Raw genomic sequence first — 22,343 nt, forward strand, 5'->3', positions numbered from 1 at the left:
TCAGAGAACATTCTGTCTGATTGTTGAGGTTTGTTTTATGACCTAGGATATGATCTCTCTTGATGAAAATTCTGCTCCTGTTGGATGAAGTGTTCTATAAATATTAGATCAAGTTGTTAGATGATGTTGTTCAGTTCTTCTATATTCATGCTGATTTACTCTCTGATTGTTGTATTGATTACTGAGAACGGAATACTGAAGTCTTCAACGGTAACTGTAGATCTGCCCATTCTTTCAGTTTTTGCTTCATGCGGTTTGAATCTCTGTTGTTTGATGCATACACATTAGGATTGTTATATATTCTTTGTTATTTGACACTTTTGTCATTATTTAATGTTCTTCTTTATTCATGCTGTTTTTCCTTGCTCAGAAATCTACTTTGTCTGATATTAGTGTAACCACTCCTGCTTTCACCAGTGTTTGCATGGTTTATCCTTTTTTCAACCTTTCCCATTTAACCTGTGTGTATCATTTATTTAAACTGCATTTCTTCCAAGCAGCATACAGTCAGTTCTAAATCCATTCCAACAATCTCTGTCTTCTAATTTGTGTGTTTATACCATTAACATATAACATAATATTGATATGTGTGCATTTAGGTCTACTCTCCTATTACTTGTTTTCTGTTTATTCCCTCTGTTTTCTGTTCCTGGTTATTCTTTCTTGACTTCTTTTGAAGTATTTGAATTGTTTTTAGGTTTCCATTTAAAATTATCTATTGAATTTTAAAAATAATATTTCTGTAATTTTCTATTGATTGCTCTAGGTATTAAAATATACATATTTAACATTTATTATTATACTAAGAATTTTACATTTTACCACTTCAAGTTGAATATAGAAACTTTACCACAACATAAGTCCATTAACTTTCCCCCATTTATGTTGTAGACATATATTCAAAATCCTATAAGACAATGTTATAATTTCTGATTTTAGTTGTCACACATATTTAAAAGAACTTAAGCAGAGAAAATTTTAAAATATTTAAATAGATACTATTTCTTTTTCTCTTTTCTTATTCCTGAAATTCTATATTTTCTTTGGGTGTTATTTCACAAGAACTTCTTTCAGCATTTCTTTTACAGTGGGTTTGCTGGTGACAAATTCTCTTAATTTTCCTTCATCTGAGAATATCTTTTTATTGCCTTCATTCCTGAATAATATTTTACATGCACATGGATTTTTTTCTCCTAGCATAACATGTGTTCCACTGTCTTCTGACCATTATGTTTTTTTTGTTTTTTTAACATCTTTATTGGAATATAATTGCTTTACAATGGTGTGTTAGTTTCTGCTTTATAACAAAGTGAATCAGCTATACATATACATATATCTTCATATCTCCTCCCACCTGCATCTACCTCCCACCCTCCCTATCCTACTCCTCTAGGTGGTCACAAAGCACTGAGTTGATATTCCTGTGCTATGCAGCTGCTTCCCACTAGCTATGTATTTTACATTTGGTAGTATTTATAAGTCCATGCCACTCTCTCACTTCATCCTAGCTTACCCTTCCCCCTCCCTGTGTCCTCAAGTCCATTCTCTACATCTGCGTCTTTATTCCTGTCCTGTCCCTAGATTCCTCAGAACCTTTTTTTTTTTTTTTTTTTTAGATTCCATATATATGTGTTAGCATATGGTATTTGTTTTTCTCTTTCTGACTTACTTCACTCTGTATGACAGACTCTAGGTCCATCCACCTCACTACAAATAACTCAGTTTCATTTCTTTTTATGGCTGAGTAATATTCCATTGTATATATGTGCCACATCTTCTTTATCTATTCATCTGTCGATGGACACTTAGGTTGCTTCCATATCCTGGCTATTGTAAAGAGCTGCAATGAACATTGTGGTACATAACTCTTTTTGAATTATGCCACTATGGTTTTTGATGAGAAACATGTCATCATTCAAATCACTGTTTCTCTCTGTGTTATGCATTATTTTTCTCTGGTTTTTTTTTTTAGCAGTTTGCTCATGATGTATCTGAGTAAGGATTTACTTGGATTCACTGAGTTTCTTCAATGTGGAAGTTTATGTCTTTTGCCAATGTTGGGAAGTTTTTAGTCATGATTTCTTAAAATATTTTTTTCTGCACACATTCTCTTCTCTTCTAAGACTGCAATGACACAAATATTAAACACTTTGATGTTGTCTAATAAGTCTGAGGCTCTGTTCCTTTTTTGTTTTCCAATCTATTTTTCTCTCTGTGGTTCAGTGCATTTCATTCCACTATATTCAGTTTTCTATTGCTGCATAACAAATGGCCTTAAACTTAGTGGCTAAAATAGCACATACATTTATTATCTCAGAGGTTATGTGGGTCAGGAGAGTCCAGATAAAATTTAGATGAGTCTTCTGCTTAGTGTCTCATATGGCTGCAATCAAAGTGTTGGTCAGGCTGTATTCTCATCTGGAGGCTTAACTGGAGAAGCATTTACTTCTGGTTCATTCATGTTGTTGGCAGAATGTATTTTCTTGCAGCTATATGACTTTTGCTGGCTATCAGCTGGAGGCTCTCTCAGACCTTATAGGCCATCTGCTTTTGTCATGTGAGCTTCTCCAGCATGGATACTTACTTCATCATGCTCTGAAGGAGAATCTATGCTAGCAAGACAGAATTTTATATAAGGCAATATAGTCACAGGTGTAACATGCTATCACTTTCGACATATTCTATAGGCTACAAGCAGGTCACGTGGCCCACCCACCTTCAGCAGAATGGAATTATACAAGGGCATGATAGCAGGCATAGGATAGAAGCTTTAGACATTGTGATTCAAAACGAGATAAAATGGAAGGTAAAAAAGTAGTCTCTTTACCATACACGTTCTGAACTCTAGCCAGGTAAATATTGGGGGTTCCTCAATTAGGTTTCAAGGTCTAGAAATAACTCTCCTTGGCCCTTGACTTCACCTCTTGATCTTGAGTCTCCCCCACAAGTCACCCTTCTTTATTGTTAAAGGTAGATCAGAAAGAAAAGGCTTCTCTTGGAATTCATTCTCTCTACACCTTGTGTGCAATTTCAGGTTTCAAGCTGACTTTGAATTCAGGTCAGGAGATACCAAAGCGGGGGGGGGGGAAATATCTAAGAACCTCACTGCTGGATTGTTCTTACTTGGATTCTGGTTTGTTTCTTCAATCTACCTTTTACCATTTACATTTCAGAGTCCTCAGATAGCTGTTCCGTTTATTCTGCCCTAGGATTTTATTTACCTTCAATAAGATGGAGCGTGCTTGTTCCATCTTTACCAGAACTGGAAACTTCCAGTGTTTACTTAAAAAAAATTAATAGACAGAATAGATAATAAATTTACAAGTTACAAAAGAGCATACAGTGAAAAATCTCCCTTATTCTGCTGTTTCCCACTTAATCAATCCCATTCCCTGCTGGCAAGCAATATTATTAATTTGTAACATATTTGTTCAAAGAAAATTTATGCATACATTCAGGGAAGATACAAATACTCATATATACTTCTATACTCTCCTTTTCACAAAAGATAGCATACTGTGTATTCTGTTATATGTTTTGTTTTTTTCACTTTAGAGTATAGTGGCGATCAATCTATCAATACATGATCATTTCCTTGATATGGCCACTTAGTATTCCATTGAGTCAAAGTATGAAAATTGATTTAACCATTTACTGTCCTTAAACAAAAGCCATGGATAATAATGTTATCCGTACATTCTTGCAAACATTTGAGGGTTTATTTGTAGTATAAATTCTTATATGTGGAATAGCTGAGTGAAAGAGTATGTGAATTTGTAATTGTTACAGATAGCATCTATCATCTCATATAGCTAAAAATGTTTTTTTTTTCCCATGTGATGAGAGCTCTTTAGATTTACTCTCTTAAAAACTTTCAAATATACCATACAGCCATGTAAACGATACTCATCATGTTCCATATTATATCTCCAGTATAACCACATTCTTTTTTGAAGTATATTCTTTACTGGGTATAGAATTGTAAGCTGGCAGTTATTTTCATTAAGCACTTAAAAAATGTTGTTCTTTTATTGACCAAATAATGAGAGAGATACTCCCATAATTTTTCTGAAAAATGTTATTGTTTTCTGTTTGAAAGCAAAATGATTCTTTTCCCCGTCTTTGTCACTGATTATTGGCAATTTTAGTAAGATAAACTTAGATTTGGCTTATTTTTTGTTTGTCAGATTTGAGGTTTGTAGAGCTTTCTGAATTTGTCACTTGATATTAATTTTGGAAAATTCTTGGTCAGTACCTATTCTAATACTACTTTTGTCCAATTCTCCCTCTTCATTATTCTTGTACTATAAATATTTTTGTTATACATTTTCACTGCTTTTCATGTACAGTCTTCAAACTTTCTGTATTTTCCTTCTCCCTTCCCATAATTTTTCTATCGAAAAAAATTTTATTGACCCATTTTCCTGTTCACTAATATCCCATCTGTTGAATCTCTGTTTCAAGTTACATGTTTTGTGTTCTAGAATTACCATTTTTTGTGGCCATGAGAATGCACCTCTTACCTCCCAAAGTAGGGACTATATTTAATTGACCATTGGTCTCAGCAGCTGCATTCTAAATTCATCACAGTGTTTGTACTGGGGCTGTGATTCCCACAGGCTGATCCCAGACAGTGAGCTTTGTAGGAATACCAAGGTCAGGATGGTTCTGAGAGATGGAGGACTCATTTGCCAGGAAAGTTTGCCTTAAGGTATCCCCGACATCCTTGCCAGGCATACCTTAAGACTGCACTTCAGTATAAGGTCCTTCCACACATGTTCCTTCCTTCTCTCTTTCCTTCTCCTGTGGTCATATCTGGGTTCGCCCAGGGTCCCTCTCCATTTCCTCTCTGTTATGGTGGGTAGCTTGGATTTGGTTTAATTAGGTATGGTAAGATGACAGATATGGACTGATGACTGCCTTGAAGGAGGAGTTTATTACTTAAAATTCCCAAGGGGAGGGAGCATACTGTGCCCTGCAGGGCCACATGGGGAAGCACCAGGGTCAGTCAGGAGGGAGAAGGAGAGGCGAAAGCATGAGCCAGAGAATTTATTGTGGTTTCATGGGGAGGAAAGGTAAGACAGGCTAAGCATCTGAGCAGGTCTAAGATTGGATAGTTTGAATGATTTTGGTGGACTCTGGGCTATAAAAGTCATCCCTAGTTGTCTGGTACCTGGCACGGAGGTGATGCAGGGCAGGAGGAATACTGGCTTGGTGTGTGTGAGAATTAGATAAAGGAGGTGGTTGGGAGTATAGGCTCTGGATTAGTTGGTTTGCATATCAGAGGCATGCTTTCAGGCAAGTTGTTTGCTATCTCTAGGAGTTAGCTAACCCTGCAAGGGTCAATCTCTCTCTGGGTCCATAAGGCCTCGAGATATCAAAGCATCATAAAATATAGAAAATAACAAACATTATTAATACACTCTTACAAGTGTTCCTCCTAATAAATATCTTGCACATTGAATCTTGTCTTGGCTTCTGTTTTTTCGTAGGTCCCAATAACACGACATCTTTTTTAAATCCCAGTTTAGTTTTATCTATCTTTCATCTTTTATACGTCCTCTTGAACATGTGATGTGTACCCACATTCCCTCTTCTCTGAAACGTTTGTTGGCTCCACTGCTCGGAGTTCTGTCAGCAGACAGCTTTCAGCTCTCAGTAACTCCAGGGATTGCCTCAGCTGTAGATGCAGAACCACTTTGCCAAGGTCTTACCACCCTAGGGGAGCCCACATCCATTGACTGATGAGGAACATAAATGCCTGCCTATCTTTGTGCAAGTTGACACAACTCAGAAAGCCCATTCTTGGTCTAGAGTTCTCCATGGAGTCAGTTTAGACTATAATTGGGTCTTCATGATGACTCAACTTCTCTCTCTTCCCAGTACTGCCCCTGTACCCTCCCTTCCATAATTATTGCTCACGAGTGCATTTCTGAATAAACTCTGACTCACAGCTGGCCTCTGCGGGATTGGAGACATGACAAGATAGGGTTTACCTGTGGGTTTTCTCTATTGTCTGTTTTTACTTTTGTATTTTTGTTTACCTGATCATGTTTCTGGAATTCTTAGTGCACTGCATTTTCATTAAATAACAGAAATTTCATAAGCAATTATAGAGGCTCAGGATGAAGCTGTCTTTCCTTAGATTGGATTTTCTGCTGGTAGGCAGATAGAGAGTGGGTAGTTCACCTGAATCCAGTTCAGATGGTATTTCAGACATTGTTAAAGCTGGCATTTTCTAGTTTGTTCTGACTCCCATGGTGAAGACTTTCTGAGGTCTCAAATGAAAACCTCGAATGTTGACCAGGACTTCTGCTCTTTGATAGGCTCTGAACTCCAACTTCCATTTCTCCAGCACCATTAAACAGCTGAAACTCTGCTTTCATTTTATAGTCTCTTAAAACTGCTTTTTTGCTTGTCTTCTTTGATCCATCCGTACAGCCTAGAATTTATCAAATGCCCTGTGCAGAAGGAAGTTGCATGCAGAATGTCAAGTCCTCTTTGGTTCCCTTTCTTCTCAAATTTTGGCCATCAGCTCCTGCAGCCCAGTGAGATTGCTGTAAGCTCTGGGCTGCTATTTTTTGTTTTGTGTCTGTGCACAGAATGGCAAACTAACAAATGCTCTGAAGGAAAGGGTTGTGGTGAATATAAGACCCACTCTATGTATTTCCCTTTACTCTGGTATCTTGGTGGCTTTGGCTGTCCTCAAATGACTTCAAAGACCTGGATTTTTGTTTTATGCTATTTTAGTCTTATTTTATAGTCATTCTGGGGTAAACTTAGCTGAGGGCTGAAGTTTTATCATTTTTCTTTTTGGCTTAAGATGGGGAGAAACTAGAGCTTGTTGGAAGAGGTTAGAGGAGTTTGTATACGATTTCTACACAGTTCCTCTTATCCAGATGTATTAGTGAACACAGTATTCTGGAAAGAACCATCATTAAAATTTTTTCAATAATATTGTGTGTGGTTGTGTATGTGTGTAATCCCTCACTAACAAGCAAAACTTCATATGGTGGCAGGTAATCATTTATCTTCCTTGAATTAATTAATTTTCTTAAACAATTTGACGTATATAGAACCGTTTCCAATTACACTTTTCAGACCAACTGGTCCTTATTTACTCTTGTCTTGGAAACCATCATCTGGAGTGTCCCTGAGCTGACCCACACTGGATGGTCTCATTGATAACATCCATCATTCAGCAAGCCTTGATACAGCATTCTTTCACACTGCCTTCCAGTCTTCTCTTAGCAGATTTCAGAAGGTCCACTAAAATGCTATGAGTGTATCAAGCCTGCCCTCAAAGATTACATTATAAAAGAAATTTATAATATAGAATATTACCTATTAATTTAATATAGCTAAGAGCATTGAATTAACTGCATTTAATTCTCATTTAAATGAGAATTTCCTCATGGTCTAGAGTTGAGATTAAGAGACTAGATTGTGTCCCATGGAGTCTTGCCTTCCCTTGATCCACTACTTGCCTCTTTGTGCATCATTCAGTATGAGCCCAACCAAATGAAGGCTTTGCACTAGCAAAGTCCCCAAGGAAAACAGGTATTCATCTCTATGTTTCACAGATGAAGAGTTGTTGTTATATAGCCATATTTATTCCAACGTTAAAGTAAATGTGAATATGACCTTTGTGACGATAAGAGTAGAGATTTTGAACACAGAACATTTAAGACTCAAGGTATAGCTAAGAGATACAGCTGCCACTCTGCTTAGCATGCTTCACAGCTGCTTCTCAGGTGAACAGGTGTGGTAAGAGTCAATGACTCCTGATTCTATGAGGTTTGTTCACCATGTTGTCTAGCTCCTACTCCATTTCCTAAGAGATATGCTTCTGTGATAGTGTCAGGTTCAGGAATCAGATTTAAAATGTCTATTTTGTGTTTCATTTTATTAGTTTTACAAAGCTTATATACATGTATATATGTCTGTGTCTCTGTGTCTGTGTGTGTATATATAAGTTTGTGCATGTGTGGTATGCGTACAAGCATGTGTGTGTACATGGGTATGTGTATTTGAGTGGTACGTGTTCGTGTATATGTATGTTTGTATACGTACATGTGTGTGTGCGTATATGTATATGTGTGTGCATATATCTGCATGTTCACCTAGTTCTTTCTGCTGAGAGGACCGAGAGCAGGGATAAGCCAGTAGCAATGAGCAATAAGCCAGTAGCAAACAGCACATATAGTGTGCTGTTTTCTAAATATCACTCCCCATAAAAAGAAACAGGGGTCCTTGGAAAATTCTTGATTCCATATCTAGGACAATGAAAGAACAAGATGACCTTGGTACATCTTATGCCAGAAAACAATTAAGCCTTCCAATAATATTGGAGCTTGTGAAAAGGACTTAAGAGTCAGCTTGAAGTGTTTCCCTCTGACCAATAGGAGATAATTGTCCAGACGGGATCAATATATTTTCCCCTCCTAAATTCATATGTTGAAATCCTAACCTCCAATGTGATGGGATTTGGAGGTGGGGGCTTTGGGAGGTGACTAGGTTTGATGAGGTCATGAGAGTGAGGCACTTATAAGAGGCATCAAAACCGCTCTCTCTCTCTCTCTCCAAGCACACACGAAGAAGAGGCCATATGAGCACACAGTGAGACGGCGGCCACCTACAAGCCAAAAGAAGAAGGCTCAGGGTGACACCTACTTTTATGATGCCTTGTTCTTGGGCTTGTAGCTTCCAGAACTGTGAGAAAGACATTTCTGTTGTCTAAGCTATCCAGCCTATGGTATTTTGTTATAGTACCCTGAGCTGACTAATACAGGAGACAATTGAGCATCAAAATAAATAAGGAATAAGATGAAATCAGAGCCCATTAGTATATTCAGGTATAAATAAATTAATGAATACATAATAAGTGAGAGAAAAGGAAAAGCTGTTTCTTATAGTGAATGCCAATTAACAAATGTAGAAGGAATGATGGCATTGGAAACCTGTCTTCAGAGCATATTAATAACATTCAGGTAAGAATGATCAGTGGATGAAAGTTTGATGAGGAACAGGATAACTGCTTAGTTTTGAAATATTTTCCTACAGAACAGCTTATTAGTTAGAAATGGAGAACAGAAAATTTACAGTAAAAAAACAATCTGGTTACCCAAAGTTAATATCACCAACAAATGGACATCAAGTGTCCCTGGGGCGCATGGTGTTGGAGTTTGTGCCATCTTAGAGGGTGCAATTGGGCAGAACGTCAGTATTATGGAAAAGACAAAGACAAACTGAGGAACGTCTCCAGATTAAAGATGTCACCTAAATGCAGCTAGCAGTCCTGGATTCCATCCTGAACCTGGAGAAAAATAATTACAAAGGACATTATTAGGACAATTAAAATTTGAATAGAGGCTATATTTTAGTTAATAGTGTTGTGTTGATGTTGAATTTCCAGGTTTTTAATTTTGTACTGTGATTATGTAAGGAGTGTCCTTATTCTTAAGTATTTCAGGGGTAATAAAGCTTAATGTCTGTGACTTACTTTCATATGATTCAGAAAAAAACAAAACAAAACAAAGAAACAAATGGAGTGAGAGAGTAAGAGAGAGGTAAAGTAAATGGGGCAAAATGTTTAAAATGGTAAATTTGATAAAGAATTTACAGGATGTCTTTGTCTATTCTTAAGCTTTTCTGCAAGTTTGAAATTTTATCAAAATTAATGGTTACCAAAAGGAAATATCTCAACAAAACAAAACAGAATAAAAAAATTATGAAATGACTTACAGCAATTTCTGCTTGTCTTATATATATATATAAAATCATATATATTTTGTATATATATGTATGTATATGAAAGTTCAGAGTTCAAAGGCTATGTTGAATGATTCAGTATCACAATGTCATCACCAGAATGCCCTTTTGGATTTCTCCCACCCTATGATCCAGGGAAGGATTTCCTCCTTTCCCACACGATGGGCCATTATACATGGATGCCCATCAAGCCTGTACAGTTAGGTCTTCTCATTTAACTGCCACTGAGGCCAGTGCCTTCCTTGGAATCCTGGGGCAGGACCCTTCCAGCCTCAGGGAGCAGCAGTTGACCTCACACCGGCAGCTCCTTTGGACAGTTGCAGGACTTGGAGCTAGACTTTCAGGCCTCCCTGCTCCACCAAGATCTCCAGGAGGGGAAACCCTGGGACTGTTTGTGTCACTATGAGCAAGGACAGAACGCCCTTATTCTGTAGGGTGAATGATTTTAAGCCCCTACAGAATGCCTCAGGAAGGTACTTAAGGCCCACGTCTGCAGTTCTTTTCCTATTAATTTACCAGTAATAACTCAATTACACTTTTTAAAAATATATGCTAAATAGTGTTTATATTTAGAGCTGGGTTTCAGGGCTTCTGCTTTCAAAAGAATACTTTTTTTTTTAGCTAAATTTCTATTTTCTTTTCTTACAAATTATAACAGGAAATGGTGCTTTGAAATACAGGTAGCACTATATTTAAATACATCATGAAATTAATGAATTAGGAAATTAAATGTGTTTATTACTCTTAAACATTCTTCAGCTCACTTTCCTGAATTATCAAGTCTAAAGTTTTGACTGAGATTAAAAATTAAGACAATTTCTGTAAGCTCTTTTTTGGTGTGTATTTAACAATAACAACAAAAAAGCTGTGTGTCCACAATGTACAAATATATATATACACACACACACATATATAAAGAAAATTAACAAAATTTAAATATAAGCTATATTTTAGTTAATAGTGTTGTGTCGATGTTGGATTTCCAGTTTTTTATTTTTGTACTGTGAGTATGTAAGAAGTGTTCTTATACTTAAGTATTTAAGGGGTAGTAAAACTTAGTGTCTGTGACTTATTTTCAAATGATTCAGAAAGAAAAACATATGGAGAAAGAGAGTGAACAAGAGATAAAATAAATGGGGCAAAATGTTTATGTGTATATATGTATATATATGTCTATATATCTATCTTCTGATGCATGTATACACACACACAATTTTTTGAATGTATATATTTCAGATGCTTCTAACTACTCTGCCAGTTAAATACATATTAATACTCCATTTTGTGTCTTAATTCAGATATGCTTTTTAAAAATTTTATTTCTTATTTTTATTTATTTTTTGGCTGCTCTGGGTCTTCGTTGCTGCACATGGGCTTTCTCTAATTGTTGTGAGCGGGGGCCACTCCTCTTTGCAGAGCGCAGGCTTCTCACTGTGGTGGCTTCTTTCGTTGTGGAGCACGGGCTCCAGGTGCTCAGGCTTCAGTAGTTGCAGCACGTGGGCTCAGTAGTTGTGGCGCACTGGCTTAGCTGCCCCGCAGCATGTGGGATCCTCCCGGACCAGGGATCAAACCCGTGCGCTCTGCATTGACAGGTGGATTCTTAACCACTGTGCCACCAGGGAAGTCCCCAGAGATGCTTTTAATATACTTAGGTTCACATAAATCCTAGCAGCTAGAACCAAATTGGTTCCCAGGAATATGTGACCCAATGCCCATACTAGTTTCACTGTTGTTTCTTCCCTGCACGTATTTTGGTTTGCGTTTGTCTTGTGTTTTGCCTAAACTTTTTAAATTGTGATTTGTTCGTAGGCAGTTATTTCCTTTTAAATTCCATAAGAATTTGTTCAAGCTTGTGCTAAGTTTGCTTCTTTGATTATTAACATGCAGGGAAGCCACACAAGAAATATTTTTTTCTCCTGAAAGCCCTTCATATCATGTATCACATGTAAGTATATGTGAGATGCAGCTTTATTTCAAAAATTTCCACTATAATCACACTTAATACAAAAACATCATAATTGAGCCTAACAAAGTTTCTGGAGATCAGATTCGAAGAAATGTATTTTTCAAGTTCAGTGATATGAGAATCTGTGATATTACCTCTTACTGTAAGGATACAAGATGCTCTAAGTTTTCCTTAACAATAAAAATATTCAAAATTGTGTAATTTGTTTCTATAGGGCACATCTTTTCTAAGGTGCTCAAAGAATTTGCTTATTTACTGGTAGGCGTTGATTTTGATCCAGCAGAGTCATTATTCTATGACGACTGCTGCTTCACGAAGATTGAATGGCCAGTGGAGACAGTGAGAGTAGGGCTCTTGTGTTCTCCCTGCATTTGGCTCAGAACTCTGAGAGTTCCACTCCAGATCTAACGCTGATATCATATGGGATTTTAGATCCAGATTATAATTTACTGACAGTATATTAGACTTAATCATAAGTTACAATTATAGTTGTTGCCACTGTTCTTGTATCCTGTTTCCCTCTCTCTTGAATTCAGCTTTTGTTTTGCAATAGAGAACATCCTGGAAGAACTCTTTCAGAAAAGTCTGTGTGTTATAAACTTTCTACCTCTTTGTATGTCTACAATTTTCTTTCGTTCTCTTTTATACCTGAGTTTTTATTTGCCAGCACAGAACTTGCTAGGGAGTGATGGGACTAACCATCTCATTAACTGAGCAATCCTTCTGGGAACGGAGGTTTAAGGCTGTTATAGTAATAAGTGGTGTAGACTGTACGTAATGCTTACCAGTAAGCTATTTTACAGATGGGTGTAGTGTAGATTTTCAATGCTTACATTAATATTTACATTAATCTCTAATTAAGAATAAACAGTTCGGAATAGTGACATTTCTTAATTAAGTCCATAAAACTGTCTTTGCCTTGAATTAATGATTTCCCCAACTACGTGGTCTGAACCTAGGAATTCGTCTACTCCTGTTCAATGTTTCTTAAATCCAGCCAGCCACTTCACATTTTCTAAGAGCATTGTGAAAATCCAGGGCTATATATTTTGGTAGCATCTCTAGATTTTTACTCTTTTCTGTTGGTCGTAAATTACTTGTTATGACTCCTTAAACAGTCTTATGCTAAGATTTGCTGTCATGTATCTTTCTCATATCCTCATTTAGGTTGATTAATTTTTTTCCATGTTTGCATTTTATATCTGTTTTTTCTTTCTATATTGCAGCATCAAGGATGAAAAGGATGCCCAGGACTTGATCTTAGAAAAAACCAAAGAAGTGGAGTCTTTACGAAATTCCAGCTTGGTTAAAGGAGCAAGAGTGAGTGTCAGTCACAGCCCAGGAAGACTCATAGAATGGAAAAAAGGAAAGCTAAAAATGATGATACTAAAGTTGCTGACTAATGTCAATTTGTCTAGATCTCAACCTGAAAAATGCCTTTTCATAAGAGATGAGCCCTGCTTTTTTGGGAGGGGAGGCAGCTATCGTAGTTATAAGCAGAAAAATGAGACTGTTCATATGAATCTTTAATAATATCCCCAAATTTAATGAAAATAATACAATTTAACAATCAGTTTTTCTATTCACTATTCAAGAAAACTAATGGTCCCCAGCACCTCCTAAGTTTTTCTAGAAGTGATTTAAAATTTTGTAAATATAAGATGGAAATCAAAACCTTCTTATCTGATTTTGTAGAAAATGCCAGGGGCAATGGAGCGATTTGATAAACTGGATATGTCAGCTATGCTTAAGTTGGAGCCGGCTTTCGACAGAGAGCGAATTTCCAGAAAGATCCTCCCAGAGGCTGCTCCAAGCACTCTAAACTGGTGAGACCGACTGACACCATTTTTAAAACGACTTATTTATAATCTGGTTGCAAAGTACTTAAAGCATAGTTATGTGTTTAGTTTCTTCCTATGACATAAAGTTTAGTGTTTTTTTTTAAAGAATAGTTTTTTTCTGTGAAGTGAAAAGTAATGAAAATTTGAAAGCAATTAGTTACTTTTAACATATGTACTTTCAACAGGCTTTAATTGATTCTGGCATCTCTACAAAATGGTATCAATAATACTGAAAACTGAATCATCTGTGAATGAAGTTTCTGTTGTTTTCTCCTTATTTGCAAAATTTCCTTGATTCACAGGCACCCAAAATCCTCTAGTAAGAAACACCTCGTATATGTAGGAAAAAAATTTTTGAATGAAAATAGAATGAGGTAAACTCAAAATGTGGCCTATTTCCCATAGACCTTTAACTTCTAAAGGGTCTACTGAGGTGGGTTTTCTCATATTTTTAATTATAGCTTGTAACTTGTATATTGCAACATGTATATTTTTTAAAGGGCTCCTCTCTCCATTCTGTTTGCTGGTTAGTGAAGCAGTTTGTTTCATTCTTACCACAAAAATAGAGCAAATTAAACTCCAACACTGTAGATGATAATCATACAAATAGACAATAAACATAGCTAATGAATACATCAGTGTAGGTGAGGTGGTGTAATATTGGAGAGTAAAAGGAAGAAAAGAAAGAAAATTCAAACCAGTGTGAAAAACTATATATGACATCCATTTCTTACATAAACATGCTCCAAAAGAGTCATTTTAGTGAGATGAGAAGAAACATAAGCCTCTGAGGGCCACTTTCATGCCTAAAGCCTTATTCACTTAACTGTAATCGTTAACATGTGGATCAACTTCAGTGCAAGAAGTTGAATTATTTAAAGCCAAAAGCTTTATATGCTGCAAATGATCCAGTTATAAGACCAGTATACTTTATTAAACATGAAAAGGAAAAGACATTTCTCATTGTGTGAATGATACAGTGTAAAGAGCTATCAAATAACATCTGTGTAATCGTCCACAATAAACATGTTATTTCATCTTATGCTTAGGGCATCTCAGTTCTCATATCTGCTCAAAAGTAGGCATGTAAATCAGATTGAAAGTTAATAAATATACACATTTATTTGCTCCATTATTTGGGTTCCTTATGAAACAAACCTTGATGCAGTTGTCAAATCTTTCAGTGGAACTACTTTTTTTCAGCATCATGTTATATTTCCTAAAAACATGTTTGTCATGGGTAAAATTTTTCAGTTCATACCAGTCACTTCCCAGTTTTGGAATGCTCCCATGTGTTGCAGCATGAGGCAAACCACTCTGGCGATGGGGAAGTCGGCTGTTGTTCAAATTGGACAGAGTCGAGGCAACACGGGTCCGCGTGTTCAGAGCTGTAAGAGGCAGAGTGGGATGCGGCAAAGCACAGCTGCGGAGACGTCATGGGACACTCCCTCAGACTTGCATCACGATGCCCCTCATCCTCCTCCGCTCTTCATCCTCCGCGAGCCCGCTTTAAGCCATTTTCAACTATCTCTTAACCTTTTTGTTCTCCACTAAGATTTCCTGACATTTGCCCATGACTCTGGAAGCTAAGAGTGTGTCACCCTTTTCAATACATGGATTTCTTAAATTTTTCTCATTATGAGGGTATTAATAATATGAGAATTTAATTTAAAAAAACAACTGTGGATGTTACTTTTAACTGAAGGGGTATTTTATTGTCTTAACAGAAGCCACTTCTTAGGCAAATGAGTTAGTGGAGCTTCTACCTGTGTGAGTTCCCCTTTCCTTTCATGCCACAGTTTTTTGACTCACACTGGATTGGATTAGAGTCCCATGACTCTGGGCCTGTGCCAGCTGATGAATATTCTGGAGGGGAGGGAGTAGGCTCATAAGGAATTCAGGATAGGCAAACTCTGGAAGTAAATATTTGTCCAATAAATAGTTGTGAGTGGACTTTTTTTCTGGACAATAGAAAAACCAATGTCAATATATAGAAATAAATATATATCACATTGATATACTCAAATCAAATGTATTTCTATATATGAAGAAGAAATATTAAATAATTACCTTTTTAAACACACACCATTTACAATAGCATAAGAAATCAAGTATTTAGAAACAAATCTAACAATAGCTAAAAGGCCTCTAGGAAGAAATATTATAAAATTTAAAGAGGGACACTTGAAAAGGCCTAAGTTAAATAGAGAGTTATACTATAATCCGAGATTGAAAGACTCAATATTATAAAGATATTAATTCTCCCTTAACTGATAATGTATCAATTCAATCAAGATTCCATCAGGATTCCAGTTATAGGACTAGTATACTTTATTTAAACATTTCTCAGTGTGTGAATGATACAGTGTAAAAAGCTATCAAAGAACATCTGTGTAATCTTTCAGAATAAATATGTTATTTCATCTTATGCATAGGGCATCTCGGTTCACACATTTGCTCAAAAGTAGGCATGTAAATCAGATTGAAAGTTAATAAATATACACATTTATTTGCTCCATTATTTGGGTTCCTTATGAAACAAGGAATGTTATTTGGAATGTTGTAAGACGTTCAGCTTGACTGAAGACTAACTGTATTAGCCCCACATTCCAGTTATGTGGGATCCAATTATAGGTCAGTCTCTTGCACTTAGCACTTAATGATGTCTTCCCTTCTTTCTGCCTCTTTTAGTAAAATGAAAGCCAGAGAGAAGTACCAATCTGACCTGTGGTTAGAAATTGAACACCTGAATAAGGGTGAGGAACTCAGATCTAAAAGGGTATGGGGCTAACTGTTGCCTAAATCAGGACCTATTGCGCTACACTTCCATGGGCCCAGCTGGCTACAAGGGAGCCAGTTTACTATGAAGGTGGGAGATTAGCTCTTGTAAGCCAGTTTAAAGCCCAAGGTTAGTGTGTGTGTGTGTGTGTGTGTGTGTTTCTACTCTCATTTGGTAAAATATTCGAAGAGCCATTTTGTTGGGTTTTATTTTATACAATTTAGAGATTTTTCTATCACAAAGAAAGCAAAATATTATGCTTAACTGGAACTACCTTTTTTTCAGCATGACGAAATATTTCATAAAACATGTTTGTCATTGGTAAAATTTTTCAATTCATACCAATCACTTCCCAGTTTTGGAATGCTCCCATGTGTTGCAGCATGAGGCAAACCACTCTGGCGATGGGGAAGTCGGCTGTTGTTCAAATTGGACAGAGCCGAGGCAACACGGGTCCGCGTGTTCAGAGCCGTAAGAGGCAGAGCGGGATACGGCAAAGCGCAGCTGCGGAGACGTCATGGGAGACTCCCTCAGACGTGCATCTCGATGCCCCTGATCCTCCTCCGCTCTTCATCCTCCGCGAGCCCGCTTTAAGCCATTTTCAACTATCTCTTAACCTTTTTGTTCTCCACTAAGATTTCCTGACATTTGCCCATGACTCTGGAAGCTAAGAATGTGTCACCCTTTTCAGTACATGGATTTCTTAAATTTTTCTCATTATGAGGGTATTAATAATATGAGAATTTAATTAAAAAAAAAAAACTGTGGATGTTACTTTTAACTGAAGGGGTATTTTATTGTCTTAACAGAAGCCACTTCTTAGGCAAATGAGTTAGTGGAGCTTCTACCTGTGTGAGTTCCCCTTTCCTTTCATGCCACAGTTTTTTGGCTCACATTGGATTGGATTAGAGTCCCATGACTCTGGGCCTGTGCCAGCTGATGAATATTCTGGAGGGGAGGGAGTAGGCTCATAAGGAATTCAGGATAGGCAAACTCTGGAAGTAAATGTTTGTCCAATAAATAGTTGTGAGTGGACTTCTTTCTGGACAATAGAAAAACCAATGTCAATATATAGAAATAAATATATATCACGTTGATATACTCAAATCAAATGTATTTCTATATATGAAGAAGAAATATTAAATAATTACCTTTTTAAACACACACCATTTACAATAGCATAAGAAATCAAGTATTTAGAAACAAATCTAACAATAGCTAAAAGGCCTCTAGGAAGAAATATTATAAAATTTAAAGAGGGACACTTGAAAAGGCCTAAGTTAAATAGAGAGTTATACTATAATCCGAGATTGAAAGACTCAATATTATAAAGATATTAATTCTCCCTTAACTGATAATGTATCAATTCAATCAAGATTCCATCAGGATTCCAGTTATAGGACTAGTATACTTTATTTAAACATTTCTCAGTGTGTGAATGATACAGTGTAAAAAGCTATCAAAGAACATCTGTGTAATCTTTCAGAATAAATATGTTATTTCATCTTATGCATAGGGCATCTCGGTTCACACATTTGCTCAAAAGTAGGCATGTGAATCAGATTGAAAGTTAATAAATATACACATTTATTTGCTCCATTATTTGGGTTCCTTATGAAACAAGGAATGTTATTTGGAATGTTGTAAGATGTTCAGCTTGACTGAAGACTAACTGTATTAGCCCCACATTCCAGTTATGTGGGATCCAATTATAGGTCAGTCTCTTGCACTTAGCACTTAATGATGTCTTCCCTTCTTTCTGCCTCTTTTAGTAAAATGAAAGCCAGAGAGAAGTACCAATCTGACCTGTGGTTAGAAATTGAACACCTGAATAAGGGTGAGGAACTCAGATCTAAAAGGGTATGGGGCTAACTGTTGCCTAAATCAGGACCTATTGCGCTACACTTCCATGGGCCCAGCTGGCTACAAGGGAGCCAGTTTACTATGAAGGTGGGAGATTAGCTCTTGTAAGCCAGTTTAAAGCCCAAGGTTAGTGTGTGTGTGTGTGTGTGTGTGTGTTTCTACTCTCATTTGGTAAAATATTCGAAGAGCCATTTTGTTGGGTTTTATTTTATACAATTTAGAGATTTTTCTATCACAAAGAAAGCAAAATATTATGCTTAACTGGAACTACCTTTTTTTCAGCATGACGAAATATTTCATAAAACATGTTTGTCATTGGTAAAATTTTTCAATTCATACCAATCACTTCCCAGTTTTGGAATGCTCCCATGTGTTGCAGCATGAGGCAAACCACTCTGGCGATGGGGAAGTCGGCTGTTGTTCAAATTGGACAGAGCCGAGGCAACACGGGTCCGCGTGTTCAGAGCCGTAAGAGGCAGAGCGGGATACGGCAAAGCGCAGCTGCGGAGACGTCATGGGAGACTCCCTCAGACGTGCATCTCGATGCCCCTGATCCTCCTCCGCTCTTCATCCTCCGCGAGCCCGCTTTAAGCCATTTTCAACTATCTCTTAACCTTTTTGTTCTCCACTAAGATTTCCTGACATTTGCCCATGACTCTGGAAGCTAAGAATGTGTCATCCTTTTCAGTACATGGATTTCTTAAATTTTTCTCATTATGAGGGTATTAATAATATGAGAATTTAATTAAAAAAAAAAACTGTGGATGTTACTTTTAACTGAAGGGGTATTTTATTGTCTTAACAGAAGCCACTTCTTAGGCAAATGAGTTAGTGGAGCTTCTACCTGTGTGAGTTCCCCTTTCCTTTCATGCCACAGTTTTTTGGCTCACATTGGATTGGATTAGAGTCCCATGACTCTGGGCCTGTGCCAGCTGATGAATATTCTGGAGGGGAGGGAGTAGGCTCATAAGGAATTCAGGATAGGCAAACTCTGGAAGTAAATAAAACTGTCCTATAAATATTTGTGAGTGGACTTTTTTATGGGGAATAGAAGAAACAATTAAAGAGAACTTGAGTACCCTTGCAAAGATGAGAACCAAGAGAGGTTCTAATTCAAGAGAGGTGTAGGAAGCACTGAATGTAGGATAAGTGATGTAGCGTGCTCAGGTGGTGGTGCTTCCGGGGCTGAGGCTGAGGCTCCAGCAGAGAAGTCAAGGCCAGAGTATCGCTCACTACACAGCACCAGCGGATGGGGTACTTTGGATAACAAAACACTGATAGGTGGGAGTAATGATAGGTTTGACAATTTTTAGAAGGAACCTAAAAGAGAAAGACTACATATCTATCTATCTATATCTATCTATCTATATATATATAATCACAATACTTTATCAAGTTAACATTTTTATCCTGGAATTTTATTTTTACCATTAGTTTTTCTCTAAATGCTGCAGAGCAATACAATCTTTGTGCGGTATTATGTGGCATTTCTGAACACCTTTCCTTATTTGACTATTAAGCAATTGTGTTTAGTAATTTATAGCTGGAAAATTCATACTCCCGGCAATGTCAGTTGCTAAAGGTGTGCTTGTTAGAGAAAGTCTGAATTCGTGCTTTTTCTTCTCTCATATTTAAGTAAAATTATAATCTTACAATAAGAATTCATTTTGAATATATTTAAAGTTAGTAAAATTGCTAAGTGATAATGCATGGAATTTCTTTAAAGTTCCTTTAAGGAAAAAAACCTTGTAGTTGGATATTTTATTCTGTCTAAATAAATAAAGCCTTGACAATATGATAAAAGTTTTAAGTATAATTAACATTTGTTTTATGTCTGCCTGTGTTCTTCTTATAGAAACTTAGCCAAAGAAATGCATACATTTGACCCTCCATATCTGCGGGTTTCGCATCTGTGGATTCAACCAACTCAGATCAAAAACATTAAATTAAAAAATTCCAGAAAGTTCCAAAAAGGAAAACTTGAATTTGCCATGCACCAGCAACTATTTACATAGAATTTACGTTGAATTTGCCACCTGCCAGCAACTATTTACATAACATTTACATTGTATTAGGTACTATGAGTAATCTAGAGATGATTTAAAGTATACAGGAGGATGTGGGTAGGTTATATGTAAATACTACATCATTTTATATAAAGAACTTGAGCATCAGAGGATTTTGGTATCTGCAGCGGGTACTGTAATGAATCTCCTCTGGATACTGAGGGGTAATTGTACTAGGTACCTAAGAGGAATCATTTGCAATTGATTCCTGAAGTGGGGAGAAACTAGCATAGGAAAAGCAGCCATCATTGGCATGACCATATTGCTGAAATCCCCTTGGGGCTTCTAAAATTGTTTCAAGTTCTATATAAACCTAATACTATTAGGGAAAAGAAAGCTGTGATTTGACACGCAGGAGTTAATTCATGAAAACTTATATAATTTATTTATATACTTCCATTATAAGTTTACCATAAATTTGCTAAAAATTATTGTTTCGTTTGAGATGCAGAATGCTTAGATATATTAAATGTACTTAACATACACAAATAAATATAAACATACTTTGACTTAAGTATATATAGATGATAAATCAGATTACCTCTGAAAATATGGTTTGAGAACAATTTTAAAGAGATAAAGGTCCAAAAAGGCATGAACGTTAGTTTCAATTTTCTGAGTTTAATAAATGTTTGCTGTTGTGTTCCAGGTTTAGTGCTACCAGACCCAAGTTCATCTTCCTTGGCACGTTTTAATACAACTACCTATGCCGTGGCTCAGTGTGAAGTAAGTACTAAACTTCTTGAGTATGTTCTACAGCCACTTCAGAAGTCACTGATGTGCTCAGAGTAGCACTTTCTTCTTGCAATAAAACTGTTTTTAATATTATTCCCTGAGAGAGGCCTGAAGTCTTGATATAAGCACATAGGAAAGAAACAGTTTTCATGGAAAGTAAGGCTGCAAGTTTATGTAAGTTACAAGGTCATCTGTATTAGAATTAAAATAACAAATAAAATATTTTACACTGTGAACTATGACACACATACAGAAAAATGTAAAAAACACCTCTATAGACCGCACTCAGGTGAAGACAGGAAACACGACTGATGCCCCAGAAGTGTGCCCTTCTAGTTGGTAGCAAGCCCTCCGTCTCTGCTGTGGGCAACTGCTACTCTGCTGCTCATGGTAAGGACGTCCTTGTTTTTGTTATGTTTTTACACTCGATGTATGCATCCCTACACAAGAGGATTTAATTTTAGAATGTATGTAAGTGGAATCATACTGTATATGTCCTTTTGTGTCACAGCATGGGTGAGTTTCATCCACGTGCAGCAATAATATGTTCAACTGTATTTCAATATATATGATGGTCCATTATATGAATATATTGTAGTTTATTTACCCATTCTATTATTGAGGAACCCTTGGATATATGTCTGGCTCCAGTCAGAAAAATAGGAACTATAACAGTTATTTTAATGGAGACATTTTATTTTATCTATTTATTTTGAAAAGCTTTATTTAGGTGCAGTTGATATACAACTGATGTACCTATTTAACGTATATAGTTTGATGACTTTGTACATACACATACACCCATGAAACCATCACCACAAAGTAATAGATATATCAATTACCTCCAAAAATTTCCTTGTGCTTCTTCTTTGTTGTTGTAAGAACACTGTTTTTGTTTGTTTGTTTTTTATGCTTCTTTGTTGTGTGGCATGCGGGGTCTTAGTTCCCCAACCAGGGATTGAACCCTGGGCCCCAGCAGTGGAAGCTCGGAGTCCTAACCACTTGACTGCCAGGGAATTCCTGTAAGAACACTTAACATAAACCCTTTTAACAAGTTCTTAAGTGCATTTAACCGTATGGTTAACTATCGGCACAACGTTGTACAGCAGATCTCTAGAATTTATTCATCTTGCGTAACTGAAACTTTGCACTCACTGACAGACATTTCCCCATTTTCCTCTCCCCGCAGTCACTGACATTCACCATTCCACTCTCTGCTTCTATGAGTCTGACTATTTTAGATTCTTCTTATAAGTGGAATCATGCAGTATTTGTCCTTCTGTGACTGGCTTATTTCACTTAGCATAATGTCCTCTGGGTTC

The 22,343-nt window shown here is 36.7% G+C and overlaps 1 protein-coding gene across 1 annotated transcript in view; it reads left to right on the plus strand.

Moving 5' to 3' along the window:
* The first annotated feature begins 20,491 nt into the window (after positions 1–20,491).
* The window catches only part of LOC309653879 (serine/threonine-protein kinase MRCK alpha-like), a 51,682-nt gene continuing 49,830 nt past the window's right edge, over positions 20,492–22,343 (plus strand). Inside the window, exon 1 of the mRNA XM_082478649.1 lies at positions 20,492–21,012. Coding sequence (XP_082334775.1) covers positions 20,881–21,012 — 132 coding nt within the window. The 5' untranslated portion in view covers positions 20,492–20,880. The remainder of the gene's footprint in view (positions 21,013–22,343) is intronic.

This window comes from Balaenoptera physalus (assembly GCF_965194825.1).
Source record: "Balaenoptera physalus genome assembly, contig: HAP1_SCAFFOLD_1367, whole genome shotgun sequence".
NCBI lineage: Eukaryota > Metazoa > Chordata > Mammalia > Artiodactyla > Balaenopteridae > Balaenoptera > Balaenoptera physalus.